Source organism: Podarcis cretensis, assembly GCF_951804945.1.
Source record: "Podarcis cretensis genome assembly, chromosome: 15".
Taxonomy (NCBI): domain Eukaryota; kingdom Metazoa; phylum Chordata; class Lepidosauria; order Squamata; family Lacertidae; genus Podarcis; species Podarcis cretensis.
The window spans coordinates 292,626-309,478 of NC_137185.1; the positions used below are offsets into that span (position 1 = coordinate 292,626).

At 47.1% G+C, this 16,853-nt stretch overlaps 1 protein-coding gene across 2 annotated transcripts; it reads left to right on the forward strand.

The window, feature by feature from the left end:
- Positions 1–1,928: 1,928 nt before the first annotated feature.
- On the forward strand, positions 1,929–15,644 carry PIGS (phosphatidylinositol glycan anchor biosynthesis class S). Of its 2 annotated transcripts, XR_013833680.1 has the most exons (13): positions 1,929–2,045; positions 2,998–3,137; positions 4,220–4,331; positions 5,123–5,212; positions 6,293–6,384; positions 6,680–6,890; positions 8,860–9,002; positions 9,095–9,209; positions 11,598–11,743; positions 12,489–12,589; positions 13,477–13,687; positions 14,737–15,172; positions 15,206–15,644. XR_013833680.1 is itself a non-coding variant. In XM_079955966.1 (12 exons), exons 1-12 carry the CDS (start codon positions 2,003–2,005, stop codon positions 15,010–15,012), a joined length of 1,680 nt encoding a protein of 559 aa, XP_079812092.1. In that variant the 5' UTR covers positions 1,929–2,002; the 3' UTR covers positions 15,013–15,644. The 2 variants fall into 2 exon arrangements, 1 of the variants encoding a protein (XP_079812092.1); XM_079955966.1 differs by having other exon boundaries at positions 14,737–15,644.
- The last annotated feature ends 1,209 nt before the right edge of the window (positions 15,645–16,853 follow it).

Consider the following 16,853-nt stretch of genomic DNA (forward strand, 5'->3'; position numbering starts at 1 on the left):
GAGGTGAGGTTCTCAGCCCTGGAAGCTGTAAGCAGAGCAGGACTGGGGGATCTTTGCCTAGAAATGGGAGTGGTAAATATCCTGCAATTGCCAGGCCTTGCAAACCCCAGTCAGGAGGCCCTGTGACATTGCCTGCTTCTGTCGAAATGTGGTATATATGCAGCCGGACAGGCAGCTAGAAATCATGGCACTGTTGTAAACAAAATCTGCCCTTTTCCCCTTATGGGGTATCCAAGAGCCCATATAGAGTCCTTACGTAGGTTCCCTATTGGTAGGAGAAAATAACAGAGGCCAAGCAGAGAATATTGAGAAGCAAAGCAGCTAGTATGCCTGATCTTTATTGATCTGTTGCAACAGGGTGCTCCCCTCACTCGCAGGAAAGGAGGAGGACCCACAAAAATGCTGTGCAAGGGCTTATAAAGACTTTTGAAATTCCCATCCTGTAGATCAAGACCACCCCTCCACACATCATACATGTTATGTACTGAAGTTCTCACCCTGGGTCAGCAGGGGGATACTGTAGATAGTTATGCAAATGAAGGATCGAAAGTGATGTTCAGTGATTGGATAGTTTTGTATGCAAATGAAGGATCGAAAAGTGACGTTCAGTGATTGGATAGTTTTAGAAAATGGCAACAGTTGCATTGTACTGGAGCTCTATATAAGGAGGCTGACTGAGCTCCTCAGCCTAGTTCTGTTCTGGCATCTGAATAAAGAAGAGCTGTTTAAAGAATCGCTGTGTCGTCTGACATGTTCGCCCACCACTTAAGAATACATACATCACAGAAAGGGTGTAACCTAAGACCACCCCCAGAGACATCATATCTACATCACAGAAGAGGCAGTCTACAGCAGAAATCTGAGTGACTTGTTTATCTCGTCTGACAGGTTACCTGTTTAATGGTCACTTGATTGGATTGCCTGGGGAGCCTGGCCAGTCTTTTGTAATGATAAATACTTAGTTCCTGAGCCAGGTCACAGGCTCACAACCTATTCAAACACAGACATACCCTTAAGACAGGATTTGTGAAGGAAAAAGACCATGGGGAGGCTTTTCCCACTTTGACCTTGCATAGAAATAACGGAGGTCAATTTGTTCAGGACTTTTTCTGTGGGGTTTTCAGACATGTGGTTTATATATTTATGTACTTGTTTGCTTGGTACATTTATGAACATTTATTACATATCTAAGACCTCAAACCCAGCACCACAGGAAGGATCCACAGAGGTCTCCTGGGAAGGGTTTGAGTCAATGCACAGATTCCTCACTGAACCTGTTAGGGCTATTAGCCTCAAGGGAAGAACTGGAGCCCCCTCTTGGGGCCGCCCCATTAGCTCTGTGGAAAAAGGACAGTGCAATGGGATCCGTGGGTTTGATTCTCACGCTGAGGAGATGCACCCGAGGTCTCTGCAAGGGGGCTGGACTAGATGACCCTTGCGGGTCCCTTCCCACTCTACGGTTCTGTGATTCTAAGGCAGAGCCATTAAAGTTGTAAAAGCAGGTCTTTAAAAAACATTTCACAGATGGTGAAAATCAGCAGTAACTAAAAAGAAATCAAACACATGTTAACTTCTCAAACCATGTTGAACTTTCTGGTCAACGTTAACAGAAGCAATCTGCCTTGAAGGAGAGGAGAGGGTTAAAAAAAAGCGTTTCTCCTTTCTTGTATTTTTTTATTCCCTTCTACTTTCCGTACTGAAGGGCGGGCCTTACTTGGCTATTTCTTTTCTCCCCTGGCCAGTCGAGCTGTCGCTCCGTTAGGCGGCGGCGTACGATTGGCTGACCCGCCTCCGGCTTCGACTCATTGGGTAGACCGCGGCTTGCCCTTATCTAGGGTCGGGCAAGCGGTCCTTCAGCCGGGGAGCTCCTTCGGAGAGCTCTGATTGGATATTTTCCCTGCTGCTCATCTCTACCGCGCGTCTGATTGGGTTAATTGCTCCTGGGGGCCTTGAGCTCCGCCCCAGGGCTACGCCAGCCCGGCAGCGGCTTCCGAGAGCGAGGATGGCGGCCGAAGCGAGCGCCGTTGCAGCCATTGATGCGGCAGGTGCGAGGTTGGGGAGGGGAGGGGACCCAGGCGTCCGGGAGGGGACCCAGGAGTCCGAGACCCATGTGGGCAGGGGCACAGGGACCCAGGTGTCCGGGAGGGGACCCAGGAGTCCGAGACCCATGTCGGCAGGGGACGGGACCCAGGTGTCCGGGAGGGGACCCAGGAGTCTGAGACCCATGTCGGTAGGGGCACAGGGACCCAGGTGTCCGGGCACCGGAGTCACTCCAGATTCGATTCGAATTTAGCAAGCCCCCTTGTGTTCAATGGGATTTACTCGCCTGTAAATCCTATAAGGATCGCCTGGTTTGTAGGAAAATGTATTTTCTATCCTGTTTGAGTGAATGGGAGGTAGATTCAGTGGGGAGGGGCAGGCGCGGGGGGGTTTCGCTTTACACATAGCCCAGCTGAACTGTGGAACTCACCGCCACAGGACCTGGTGGCCGCTGGCTGCAAAAGGAGCCGAATCAAATACCCAAACTCCACAGTAAGATGGACTGGAATCTGGAACCGGAATGTCAAAGGCTGTCTTTGCGTGAACTGTGCATGCCTTTGCAGGATTTGGAGGTTATTTGTTTTATTTTTATAAAATTCATAAAATTTATACACCACCTGAGTATAGAAGAAACCTCAGAGCAGTTTACAAAAAGAGGAAACAATAAAATTATCAAGGAAAAATTCACAACATTAATTAAAAACGTGTGGAAAGTTAAAATACTAAACCAGGTTAAAATCCACACCAGCTTTCTAAGCCTCTGCACAGGCTTCTCTAAACAGGAATGTATTTGGCAGGTACCAAAAAGAGTACAGGGAAGGTGCTGGCTCAAAATCAATAGGCAAGGAGTTCCAAAGGCTCCTCTGCCATTGGGAACTGAACCAAGGAGATCTTTGCAGGCCAAGTGTGCCCTTTACAAACCAGAGACTCCCTTTCCTCCCTTCCGTGTCTCCCCAGAGAAGGCGCGAGGGAAATATGCTGCTCTCTCCTTTGCCGCCATCGCCATCGTGGTGGGGCTTCCGCTCTGGTGGAAGACGACAGAGACCTACCGCGCTGCGCTGCCTTACTCGGAGATCGCTGAGCTGGACACCCTCCTGGTGAGGACACACCCTGCCTCTTCCCCTCCTCAGCACTGTGCTCCAAGGGTCCCCTGCAGAGCCGGAAACAGGCCCCTCGTAGAATCATAGAACGGTAGCGTCCCCCACAGGTCATCTAGTCCAGCCCACTTCAATGCAGGAATCTCAGCTAAAGAATCCCTGGCAGATGGCCTCTCTTTAAAAACCTTTCCAGGGAGTCCGTTCCGCTGCCAAACTGTCAGAAAGTTTATCCTGATGTTTGGCTGGAATCTCCTTTCTCCTAACTTGAATCCGTTGGCTCAGGTCCTACCCTTTGGAGGAGCAGACAAAAATGGAAATTGAGATATTTGAAGACAGCTCTCATGTCACCTCTCAAAATCTGCTTATTTGGCTGAACAGGTGGGGTTGGACCAGGGCAGAATAGAGCAAGACTAAGACTTCCCTTCATCTGGGCACTAGACTTCTCTTGATGCAGCCCAGAATAGTATTAGCCTTTTTTGCTGGTGCATCATACTGTTGCCTCCAGACTCCTCCTATGTGCTGCTTGCTGTCTCAGGCAATCCTAGCAAGACGGGGGTCTGCCTTTTGCTAGGTGCTGACATTTAAAGCCCTATACGGCCTCAGTCCTGTATACCTGAAGGAGCGTCTCTACCCCTATCATTCAGCCCGGACACTGAGGTCCAGCGCCAAGGGCCTTCTGGTGGTTCTCTCACTGCAAGAAGTGAGGTTACAAGGGCCTTCTCGGTGGTGGCACCTGCCCTGTGGAACGCCCTCCCAGCAGATATCAAGACAATAAACAACTATTTTACTTTTAAAAGACAACTGAAGGTGGCCCTGTTTAGGGAAGTTTTTAATGTCTGATGCTGTATTGTTTTTAATATTTGTTTGGAAGCCGCCCAGAGTTGTTGTTGTTGTTGTTGTTGTTGTTACCATTATTATTATTAATCTGGCCGTCCCACGAAATCTTCTGGACTAGGAACTTTGACCTGGATTTGATCAGCTCCAAACAGCATCACTACAAATCTCGTGGGGAGAGCTCAGGTCCTCCTTGTGGGCTGGTTGCCCATGGTTGCACCTCCTGATGTTGCGCTTTTCGGATTCAGTTCCAGCTGACGGTGCCCGTCTCCGTGGTGTTTGCCAAGGGGACCCTTCCAGGAGATCTGGAGCGGAAATTGCCCTTTAGGAAACCACAGGAGGCCGAGATCCCCTTGAACCGTGAGTTGGTTGATGTTGCTTCAGGGTCTGGCTCTGCAGGTGATGGTCCACTGTGCGTGGGGCAGGTGCCCACCCGACCTCTGCTTTAAAATCCTGCCTCCTCCCCACACGTCTCTCTCAGTCCTGAGAGTTCCTCTTTCACCATCCTCTGAGAGAACGAAGGAGCCAGCATGGGCTGTCTCGATCTTCTCTGGTTTGGTTAGTTAGACTATACAGGGGCCAGCAAATCTTTTCAGCAGGGGGGCGGTCCACTGTCCCTCACACCTTGTGGGTGGCCGGACTACATTTTTTTTGGGGGGAAAGAACAAATTCCTATGCCCCACAAAAAACCCAGAGATGCGTTTTAAATAAAAGCACACATTCTACTCATGTAAAAACACACTGATTCCCGGACCATCCACGGGCCAGATTTAGAAGGCGATTGGGCCGGATCCGGCCCCGGGGCCTTAGTTTGCCTACCCCTGGACTAGAACTATAAACGTTGCTATCCAAGTTCTATATTTCCTACAATAAAAAACTTCGGTTATTTTCTTACCTGCAAGCATTTCTGGGGTTGCGTGATTTCAACGGATGAAGGGCCTTGTCTAAGCAAGAATCGACGGCATTAACGCTGCTCACTCTGCATCCCAAAAGGCTTTCTGCCGTTAACCCTGCTATCCCCGAAGGAGTGCTGGGTGCTGGGGGTGGGTGCTGGGACCCAGTTACGTTTGGGTTTCGGAAGCAGCCCAGGGGTTGGCTGAGGACCGTCACCCGCAGAGCAGATGGCCTCATCCTCCGTCTCCTTCCTCCAGCCAAGACCAGCGTCACGTCCCGCTATGAGGTCTCCTACCGCCGAGCCACTTCTCAGGAGGAGAAGACTCTGTCCCGGGCCTCGGTGCCAGGTAAAGGCTCTGATCCGTGTGATGGGGATGGGTGGACCACAGGTTCCCCAAGTGGGCGGTGGTGTCTCCTGGGGGGCAGGTGGGATTGCCTGGGGGGCACTTAGAGGCAAGGGGGCAGCAGGGGGGGGGGCTGGAAGTGTCAATGACTGTCAGATACTGAAGAGCCGGTATCCCTGGAGCAACTTCATCAATTGTATTGAGTTAATTAAGCTAAATGGCTCTTTGCTCCCGTTTTGAACTTTACTGTGCTATTCTTCCTTAGTGGACTGTGCAAACTGCTATTCTGAATAATGATATTTTCATAGAGTTGGGTGGTAGGCTGTGGGGAGGAGTTTATGGGACGCAGGAAAAAGTTCAAGAACCCCTGGGAAGAACATGCAAGAAGGTTCAGCTAGGATAATAATAATAATAATAATAATAATAATAATAATAATAATAATTTATTATTTATACCCCACCCATCTGGCTGGGTTTCCCCAGCCACTCTGGGTGGCTTCCAACAGAACACTAAAATGCAATAACCTATTAAACATTAAAAGCTTCCCTAAACAGGGCTGCCTCTGGTAGTTATTTTTCTTTTTGACATCTGGTGGGAGGGCATTCCAAAGGGCGGGTGCCACCACCAAGAAGGCCCTCTGCCTGGTTCCCTGTAACTTGTCTTCTTGCAGCGAGGGAACCGCCAGAAGGCCCTCAGCGCTGGACCTCAGTGTCCGGGCCGAACGATGGGGATGGAGATGCTCCTTCAGGATCAGGGTGCGATCCTCTCCATGAGGGATGCGGACAGAGGATTCTGGGGTGACTGCCGTGGGCACTGTTACCCCCTCTGGCCACTTCTCCCTGCCCCGGATCAGAGCCCCATGAGACCCAGAGGGAGAAAGGGCCTGCACTGACATGTGACAGAGGAGTATCTTTAGTCTTTAGTGAGACCATAGAGAAGGTGCCTGTCTGATACACAGTTGAAGGGAGTTCCAAAGCGGAAGGGGAGGTCCTGGTGAGTAGGTGGGCTTTTGGGGAGGGGCTTTCCCTCTGCATAGCAGGATGGGGGGAACCCCACAGCCTCACCTCCTCTTCTCATTCCAGAGGCGGACGAGGGGCTCCTTCCAGCGCAGGAGGCTGCTGTGGGCTCCCTCACCATCTACGTGATCCCGAGAAACTCTGCTCTCCTGCCACAGGTAGACTGCCCCTCTCCTGCCCTCTCTGCTACTCCCCACCCTCCGGCGGGTGGGAAAATCCCCTTTATGGAAAGGGGGAATTTAAATTATGCAGCAAATAATAATAATAAATTTTATTTATATCCCGCCCTCCCTGGCCAAAGCCGGGCTCAGAGCGGCTAACACCATTTTGGGTTGGCTCTCCATGCTTTATATGTTGTTCTGGCAAAATTGTGCGATTTGTCCTGCCTTGCAGGGCTGCTGTGCAGAACTAACTCACTGTAGTTCGCTCACTGCCATCTTTCTTCCTCTGCAGGAAGTCCCCATCTACATCAGCAAGCGGCGCAGCGCAGTGGTGCGGGCGCCTCGGGGCTCGGGAGACGTCCTGGCAGCTGTGGACGCCCAGGTCCGAGAAGTTGCCCGTTCCATGTCCTTCAGCCTGGATTCCATCGCAGAGGCCCTCTCTGACCGCGTTCCCCTCGGCCAGCTGGGCGCAGAGTGGAAGCGCCCTTTCAAATCCAGTCTGGGTAGGGATTGGCGGGCAGAGAACCTTCTCTTTTCCCAGCTGGAGAGTCTTGTCGGAATCTCCGTTTGACCGAGCTACTCCTCCGGTCGAGTCTTCTCGATGGTGATTAACGGCCTAAGCCTTTGATGAGGCTCCAGGCCTGTTCCCATTATGCAGAGTATACAAGTAGCAGCAGAAGGAAAAGAAATACGAGCTACATTGCTAAGAGTTTTATTTCTAACTATGCAGACAGAAAAGAAATATACATCCTCTCTCTGTGAAAGCAGAGAGGCGGCTGGTACAAAGAAACGGGAAACCAGTAATATCAACATCCGTCTCCCATCTCCCGTGAGACTTCCAGCAGTCTGGAATGTAAACAGAGTCTTGTGACTTCAAGCACTGCACAGTGGCACAATAGAACCCCATCAAATCTCCCTTACCTGCTGGGATTGCACCTGTGGAATTTCTGCCTGCCAGGAAAACCTCTCTCCCCTCTTTTGCCTCTGAGCCAAGCACACTGGCCTGTTGAGAAGATCCTGCCCCATCTATGCCCACTCAAACCGCTTCAATCAGCGGAACTGGCATTCTTTCAGCTGTTCCGCATTAGCAAGAATTTGATGTTTTAGTGTAGCAGCACCTGCACTTTGGAACTCCCTGCCTCTTGAGATGAAGGAGGCGCCTTTGCTGTCCTCTTTTCAGAACCTGCTGAAAACATTCTTCTTTGGGCAAGAATGTTTAGAAAACCGATTCAAGTCTTCGTCTGTTTTTAGTCCATTGCTATTTTCGAAAGTCTTAAATTATTGCCATTTTTTCATATATTTTTTCCATAAAATTTTGTTTTTTTCAGTTTGTAATGTATATGAATCAGAGAGAACAGTTTGGGCAAGAGATGAAAATTGAAACATGAAAAACAGAACTGTAAATTAACACACAGAATGAGCACAGTTGCAGGTGCCAGTGACGAATATCGCATCGATCTGGTTTATGAAATCTGTTTCCAGATTTGCTAAATTTGGGCTGAGGTTGCCTTGGAAAAGATGGTTCTGCTGTGTATTTACTTGATTTATTTCATTAAACACCACTTGATTGTAGAAGAAACCTCAGAGCGGTTTACAAAAAAAGAGAAAACCACGAAATCATCACAAAAAGTTGAAACAACAGTGGATTGAAACAAATTAAAATTCACCTTAACTTTCTAAGCACCTGGACTGGCTTGTCCAAACAGGAAAGCTTTTAGCAGGTACTGAAATGTTGATGGCGAAGGCACCTGCTTAATATCAATTGGCAGGGAGTTCCGAAGTCCAGGTGCCGCCACGCTAAACAACTGAGTCCTTACGAATGTGAATGGGGTTTTATGTGGCACCTGTATGCTTTAATTTGTTGGGAGACATCCAGAGTGGCTGTGGCAACACATTGCGATGGGTGGTACTCAGAGACATATTGCGGTAAGAGTACCAATTCTTCGGATTAAAGGAATACCAAATCATGTTAAAAGTGCCTGGAAGTTCTAGTTCCTGCTGAAGTCTCCAGCGTTGCCTAATTTTCTGCACTGACTCCATTTGGAGTAAGTGGCCCCAAGTGTCAGATTTCGGACAGTTTTCCATTCAGCCGCAATGGCTATTTGAACTGCCAAGATCAATTCTTTTGACCGTCAAAAACATTCAGCGATGTTAATTTTGGGCAGCAAACCATCGTTTCTTTAGTAGCATTTATTCTTGGTCAATTCTCCCAGTGGATATTTTTATCATTTCCTTGTTTTTGTAAAGCCCCTTGTGGGTTCTTTTTAAACAATCAAGAGGTATATAAATGTTACAAAACAAGTAGCTCCGTCCGTAGAGTGTGAGGCTCTTAATCTTGGGGTTGTGGGTTCGAGTCCCACGCTGAGCAAAAGATTCTCGGATTGCAGGGGGGGTTGGACTAGATGGCCCTTGCGGTCCCTTCCAGCTGATTCTATGAGTAAGTCAGTATATTCCCCCTCTGCTCTGCTGCAGGATACGAGGTGACCTTCAGCCTGCTGAACCCTGACCCGAGAGCTCACAGCGTCCACTGGGAGATTGAGGGGGCCATTCACCGCTACGTGGACCCCCTCCTGGGGAAGCTGAGTACACTGGCCGAGTTCTCCGTGGACTCTCAGGTGAGTGCCGGGTGCGAGTTGGCCGGGAGTCATGCAGCGCCCCTGCCCTGCGAGGGGGGCTTACGGCCACGTCTTCCCCCCTAATTCTGCAGATCCTCTACTACGCCGCCCTGGGGGTCACGCCCCGCTTTGACGCTGCTTCCTCCAGCTACATCCTGAGCACCCACAGCCTCCCGCACGTCATTAACCCCGTGGAAGCCAGGCTGGGTGAGTCCCTCTTTCTCCCAACCAGGGAGGGGGTGGCTGGTTATTATTATTTCCCCCCAAAAAATTTTTTATTGGTTTTCACAACATTATAAACAAACAAACAAACAAACAAACAAACACATAAGACAAACAAACATAAACCATAGCCTTATTGAAAATTACTCTTATTAACATTGTCAAGTGACTTCCTCGCTTCCCCTTGGTTGAATTTCATTGCATATCCTTTTAACGGTTTTCCAAATCGCAGTTCTTATAAAATTTAATTTAAACATTAACATCCTTGGATCTTGACATTATGAAATTAAACATATTAATTCATCACTTAACATAAATAAAATCCTAAGCCAATTAAGTATCTGCAAGCAGTTTTCAGTTAATTTAACTTAACATATTTAACTAAATAGTCATTAAATTTAATCCACTCTTCCTGATGCTCCTCCTCCTTCTAGTCGCGGACTCTTCCGGTTAGGTCGGCTAGCTCTGAAAAATCCATCAGGGGGTGGCTGGTTATTGGTTCTTCCCAAGAGATCCCAGAAGCCCTTGCTGCCCTCAACAGGCCAGGCCAAGCGAACCAGTGTCCAATTTTGGCCCCTTAATTATTACGCATTTGCCTTTGTATCCCACCTCTTTTCTCAAAGGAGCTCACAGTGGCGCAACACAATTCTGTCCCTGTTTAATTCCCCCACAACAACCCTGCGAGGTGAGTTAGGCTGAGACAGGCAGTGAATGACCCCCAGTGCCATCCAGGGGGACAGTTTACATTATAAAAACGCAAAAATACATACCACAATATCAAAGAAAACAATAGCAAACGCACACGGTTTATTTTTTTTAATTAATATTTATTAAATTTTTAACAAAAAAGAGTTACAAAATAATAACACACACAAAAAATACAAATAAAAATAAAAAGCTAAAAATCCCTCTTTTATAATATCTTATGTTCATTTACTTATTTTCGTGACTTCCTCGCACCTCCCTTTTTTGTATTCCATTTAAAAATTTATTCAGCAAATTCATAACCTTATATTTTAGCCTTAATTATTTATCCTCACATATTCTAACTTCAAATTTTCGTCCGAAATCCATCCCTTCTTCCATATTCTTATTTTACCTTATTACTAGAACCACTTCATTTCATTCCAACGTCATTGACATTCAATAATTTTACAGTGTTTCTGTAGATAGATTTTAAATTTCTTCCAATCTTCTTCCACCGACTCTTCTCCCTGGTCTCGGATTCTGCCGGTCATTTCAGCCAATTCCATATAGTCTATTACTTGCATCTGCCATTCTTCCAGGGTGGGCAGCAAACGCACACGGTATAAAAGCCATCGCTCTCCAAGCCCACACCCAGAATATCTTCCAACAACACTGTAAGGAAGAGGCCACTGTCCTACTTCCAGAATATTTCAGGTCTTAGAACTCACTGTAGCACCTCTTTTAAAAAAAGAGATCTGAACATACCAACAAACAGTGGAACAACTCCACTATGCCATAACCTCAAACAATGAGATTCTAGTCCTTAGTTTCTGGGGCATTTAACACCAATGACTTCTCCTCGTCACTTATTTTGCCTAGTGGTTGATACCACTACTTTTCATTCCCCCCCCCCCCAGATCTTTATTGAAACTTAACATATATACATAATAACCAAAATTCCCAATGATTCCCTCACATAAAATATAGTATCTAAATTACAACAGCTACTTAATTATACACTTAATTATAAAACCCACCCCCTACTTCCCTCCACAGCAACTCAACTCAATTTCTTTCTACCTTTTTTCCTTGCGTTCTATAATAAATTATTTTTGTTACATTCTGATTTTTCCTTCTTTCTTTATTGGTTTTGTTATTGCTTACATTTTTTTATTCTAAGCCTATTAGCGTGTCATTTTTAGAACAACATTTTGACATGTAATCTTCGAAACACTTCCACTCCATTCTTATCTTTTGATTTGATTGATAACTGAAGTTAGTTTTGCCAATTCTATATACTCACTTAATTTACAAATCCACTCTTCCTTTGTCGGTGTGTCCTGAGATTTCCATTTACCACTACTTTTCAAATGATCTCTTGTCATCATTCTGTGCAAATCGATGCCCCCGAGTGGCTCCCGGTTTCATCAGATGAAATAAAAATGTTTATAGGCAAGGGAAAGCCGCTGGCTCAGATGGGATAGGCTCTTTAAACTAGACCCTGACTGGCCAACCTATTCACAAGGGTATATATGACTGGACTTATGCCAGAGGCACGGGCAAGCACAATCACTGTTCCCATATTGGCTCTCCATAGTGGGACTCCAGTTCCCCAGCTAGCGCAGCACGATGGGTGTTGTAGTCCAAAACATCCTTCTCTCTCTCTCTCTCTGTCCCTTCCCGCAGGTTCCAGCGCCTCCTCGCTCTACCCGGTCCTCAATTTCCTGCTCTACGTGCCGGAGCGCCTGCACTCACCCCTCTACATCCAGGACAAGGATGGTGCTTCCGTCCCCACCAACGCCTTCCACAGCCCCCGCTGGGGCGGGATCATGGTGAGGAAGCGGGCAGTGAAAGTGCGAAGTCATTTCTTGCTTGAGAGCAATGAGCAATCGAGCCTTTAGTGTCGTTGGCCCCGTGGAACTCTCTGCCACTGGAGACTCGATAGGCGCCTTCTGGGTTTTTTTTTTTGTTTTTTTACTTTTAAGGCACCTGCTGTTTTCTTTTTTGGAAAGCTAGTTTTTTAAATGTCATTTTATGGTGTATGTAAAACAGACAGGACAGTTATAAAAAGAGAGGAAAATGAGAAGATGGAAGGCAAAACTGTAAAACAGGCCCACGGAATGAGCGCAGTTGCATGTGGGTGAAAATAACGAAGCCCGAGGCAGGAAAGAAAAAAGCGAGGATAAATTTGGCCATCCCATAAAGAACATCAGTGTTATCTGATTGTCAAGTCTACTTCCTGGTTTGCCGGGCTTGCAACAAGCGCTGTCTTGAACATGATGCTTCTGTTGTATATATTTCACAAAGGAGTACTAAACAGTATAAAATGCACCTGGAGGTTCTAGTCCTCATTAACATCTCAAATTATGCCCCATTTTCTCCATTCTAGCCCTGTTCCATAGAAAACATTCTATTCCACCAGGCCTGTGCAGGCCTTCCATTGTGATTGATGTCTGCCTTTTAACATTTTTTGTATGCTTTTATGTGTATTTTTGTCATAAACCACTTGGAGATTTTTCTTCAATGCAATGGCGGTCCTTTTGTACGTGAATAAATGAATGGCTCCCTCGTTTCCAGGTGTACAACGTGGAGCGTGAGGTGGCCAACGAGACCTCCCTCCCGAGGAGGGTGGATGTCGACATGACGCGGGTGATGGAGGTGTTTCTGGCGCAGCTGCGGTGCGTTTTTACGGATCATAGAATCATAAGAGTTGGTAGGGACCCCCAAAGGTCATCTAGCCCAACCCCCTGAGAGCACCTGCTCCGCATGCAGAAGGTCCCAGGTTCCTCTTTGTTCAGCACCATGAGGACTAGGAACTTGCTTTTATTTTCAGGGGAAGGGCTGTAGCTCAGTGGCAGAGCATCGCTTTGCATGCAGAAGGCCCAGGGGCAGAGGGCAGGGCTGGGATAGACTATCATTCTGAAACCTTGGAGAGTCACTGCTGCCAGTCAGTGCAGGCAATGCTAAGTTAGATGGGCTGGTGTGAAATATTTTCTGAAAAATTTCCAATCTAATCTCTTAGTATGCATTTCTTATTTTCCCTATTACATTTCAAACTCCTAACCAATATCTCTATCTTTTTCTACTTTGTAATACTTCGTATATTTCTCCTTACAAAACTTCTTGTAGTCCTACCAGCGTAATTTGTTGGTTACAGTCGCTCTTCAAATAATTCATATACTTCTTCCAATCTTCTGTAAATCTCTGGTCCCGCAGGTTTTGAATCCTTTCTGTCGTTTTGTCCAATTCTGCATAGTCCCTTAATTTCGTCTGCCATTCTTCTTTCGTAGGAATTTCTGGTGTGGCGACTTGCTATTACAACAGCTGCCCACATCCCTGTAGCTCAATGTTTTCATGGGATTGTTTATTGTATCTTTTGATTACAGGTGCTTGTATTCTAGTGCTTGTGTGTTGCTGATTTCTGTATTTTGTAATCTGCGTGGTTTTGGCATTAAGCCGTCTATAAATCTGTTGCCCTAAGTGGTGCATAAAACTGTTGTTGCAGAAGCAACAGATAAACCTGCTGGTGTCTAAATCTGCTCACTGGGCCTCTTCCTCTCTGCAGCTTGCTGTTTGGGATCCTGCCGGGTCCCCTGCCGGAGGGGGCCATCCTCGAAAGCCCCGGTAACGAGGGTCTCACTGACTGGGAGCTGGACCGCCTGCTGTGGGCTCGGACGGTGGAGAACGTGGCCACCGTCTCCACCACCCTGACCTCCCTGGCTCAGCTGCTGGGCAAGATCAGCAACATCGTCATCAAGGACGATGTGGCTTCTCAGGTAAACTCGCAGGCAGGTCTCTCAGGGCAGCGCTGCTCCAGTTTGCCTCCCTCTTTGGGGTCCTGTGCTGAGCCCGTTGCTGCGACCACAATTGCCAAGTCTCGTGGTGCCTTGAAAGGGGGTTGGTCTAGATGACCCGTGGGGTCCCTTACAACTCTATGATTCTTCCCCCCCCACAACAATATTTATTAATTTTCATACAAAAACATAACAAAAAATAAACAATAAGAAAAAAAGAAAAAGAATGAATAAAGAACATAAAATACTTCAAACATCCCATATACCACCACATAGACTAAAACTTAAATTAGTTAATTGAAGTCCATCTTCATAAACATATTACTTGACTTCCTCTAATCTCTTCCATCTGAATTTCCTTGTAATTAAATGTAGCAGTTTCCAATATCATTATTTCATAAAACAATATTGTGGTCATAATCAAATTTCCTAACTTTTCTTATTTATTTATTTAATCCTAGGCCTAATTAGTTCTTTCAAGTGGTTAAATATCTTTAATATTACAATATTTATTCAAATAGTCTTTAAATTTCTTCCAATCTTCTTGGTATTCCTCTTCTTTCTGGTCGCGGATTCTTCCAGTGAGATCAGCCAGCTCCATAAACTCCATCCTCTTCATTACAACTCTGTGATTCTAAGCAGGGGCTCTCCCTCTCAGCTACAGCCCTTCCCCTAAAGACAAAAGATTCAAATGAAGGACAAAGGTTCCGAATTCAGGGCTGATTTAAATAGAAACTTTTTCTGTTGAGAGATAGCAAAGTGGGTGAAAATATAAGCAAACTAGAAACGCAAGTTGGGGGAAGTCTTGGAGGGGAGAGCGGGACGGAGGAATATATAGTAAATGTTAAGAATTTCAGATGTATGTAATGAACGAAAATGGAAAATGAATATTTTTTTTAAAAAAATAAAATAAATAGAAACGAAGCTGCTCTGTGCCAACCTTCTGCATGCAAAGCAGCTGTCCTGCCACCAAACTTATGTCCTGGCCCAGGAAACCCAGCCTGATCCCTGCGCCCTTTTTTTAACCCTAGGTGTACCACGCTGTGGCATTCGCCCAGGAGGCGCTGGCTGAGCTCAGCCAGGGGCGCCTGGACTCTGCCTTCCAGGCCAGCAAGGCCGCCATCAACGCCTCGGAGAGGGCCTTTTTCGACCCATCCCTTCTCCACCTCCTCTACTTCCCCGACGACCAGAAGTTCGCCATCTACATCCCCCTCTTCCTGCCCATGGCCGTCCCCATTCTGCTGTCGCTGGTGAAGATTGGCCGGGAGATGAGGCAGAGCAAAAAAGCGGCCCTCAAGGTGGACTGAGGCACACGCCCTGCGTGGAGAAGTTGGCGCCCAGGGTGTGCGTGATGGAGGGCAGTGTGAGGGCGAGAGAGGGGTCTGGATGCAACCCTCTCCCTCTTCCTGGGATGGGGTCCCGTCCTCCCCTTGATCTGAGTTTCACTCTCTGTGTGTTGGAGAGTTTGTAGCAGCTGATCTCCACCGCCCTCCCTGCGAGGCCACTGGATTCAAAGGGTGCTGCCGAGACTGTGATGGGCTCATCCAAAGAAGAACACTGCGGCGTTTGGGATATTATTATTATTGCCATTGGAAACAACTTCCGTTCTTTTATATAGGAGGCACAGATGCATCCCGTTGCTACAAACACTCTGTGAAAACCAAGCGAAAAGCCGAAATTCATCATCGTGTCCTCCCCAGCAGCCAGCTACCCCATCCAGACTCTCCTGATCCTACAATATTGTCTTCACTCTTTGCAAAGTCCACACACACACACAAAAAAAACCAGGCGCCCACAACATAAATAAGTATAAATCTGTACGTTTGGATATAAGGAGTTTAAATGTGCCGAAAATGTCTTAGGCAGAGGGCAAATGAAGAAATGAGGAGTTTTGAGAAAACCACAAGCCAACAGCAAATAAATGATGTGTAATGAAATACTTCAGTAGCCAGCTATTGTTTCTAAAATTCGATGTAAATATTAATCGCATCACACACCCAAACAGATGAAATAAAAAAATTCCTTCCAGTAGCACCTTAGAGAACAACTAAGTTTGTTATTGGTATGAGCTTTTGTGTGCTAAAGCTCATACCAATAACAAAATTACTTGGTCTCTAAGGTGATACCGGAAGGAATTTTTAAATTTTGTTTTGACTATGGCAGACCAACACGGCTACCTACCTGTAACCCAAACTGATGGTTTGGGAAATATTATCTCCCTGGGGTTGTGGATTTGGTGCTTTTTTAAAAACAGATTTTCCTTTTTGCAGAAATAAGTTTAGGAAGAATGCAATGGGGTGGAATGGGCCACTTCAATTTCTGCCCCCCCCCCGGTCATTTTAAGGGTGGCCCCCAATAAATCTTGTTCACTTGCAGGGCTATGAAGGGGCTTCCTCCTTGGTTTGCCATGGAAAGTTTGCATGTTGTCATAAATTCTGCCCTTGTTGATGGAGAGGATGGCAAAGGACACTTAGGGATGTTCAATAAAAGTCTGGTTGGATGGATTCTCTTTCTGCAGGGTTGTCGTTCTTGGGCGGGTGGAGCAGCGGCTGGAGATGGGCCTCCTGTGGGTGTTGGGTTGGAGCAGCGAGGGGGCCCCTGTGGCCCTCCAGATGTTGAGGCCATCAGAAGGGCCCTGCTGTGGCTGGATCAGGCCTCAGGGGGCCCATCTGGTCCACCTTCCTGTTCTCACAGTGACCAACCTTGCTGTCCATAAGGAGGCAGGACCCGAGTGCGAGAGCAGCACTCCTCACTTGCGATGCTCCACTCTGACAGTGGAGGCAGAACACAGCCACTGAGTGTTATAGGAACGGTGGGAGTTGCCTCTATTAAAACTGAGCGAGACCGATGGTATTAGTATTGCCTACACTGGCTGGCAGCTGCTCTCCAGGGTTTCAGGCAAGGGAGTCTTTCCCAGCGGAACCTAGAGAGGCTGCCAGGGATTGAACCTGGGACCTTCTGCATGCAAAGCATGCACCACTGAGCTGCGTCCCTTCCCTTTAAGAGAAAGATGCTAGTCCTCATGATTCTAAATAATTTTTTTAAAAAAAGATTTATCCCTTACCCATCTGCTCCAAGGAGGGTGGGGCTGCACTTCTTCCTCCTAGTCCTCCCTTCCTGCCATGTTCCTTTCACATGTTCACAACAG

Bases quoted from the DNA above. Each gene is read 5' to 3' on its own strand.
- PIGS (XM_079955966.1), top strand. From the start codon at position 2,003: ATGGCGGCCGAAGCGAGCGCCGTTGCAGCCATTGATGCGGCAG. The intron at 2,046-2,997 runs GTGCGAGGTTGG...GTGTCTCCCCAG, and splicing joins TGCAGCCATTGATGCGGCAG to AGAAGGCGCGAGGGAAATAT. The intron at 6,891-8,859 runs GTAGGGATTGGC...GCTCTGCTGCAG, and splicing joins CCCTTTCAAATCCAGTCTGG to GATACGAGGTGACCTTCAGC.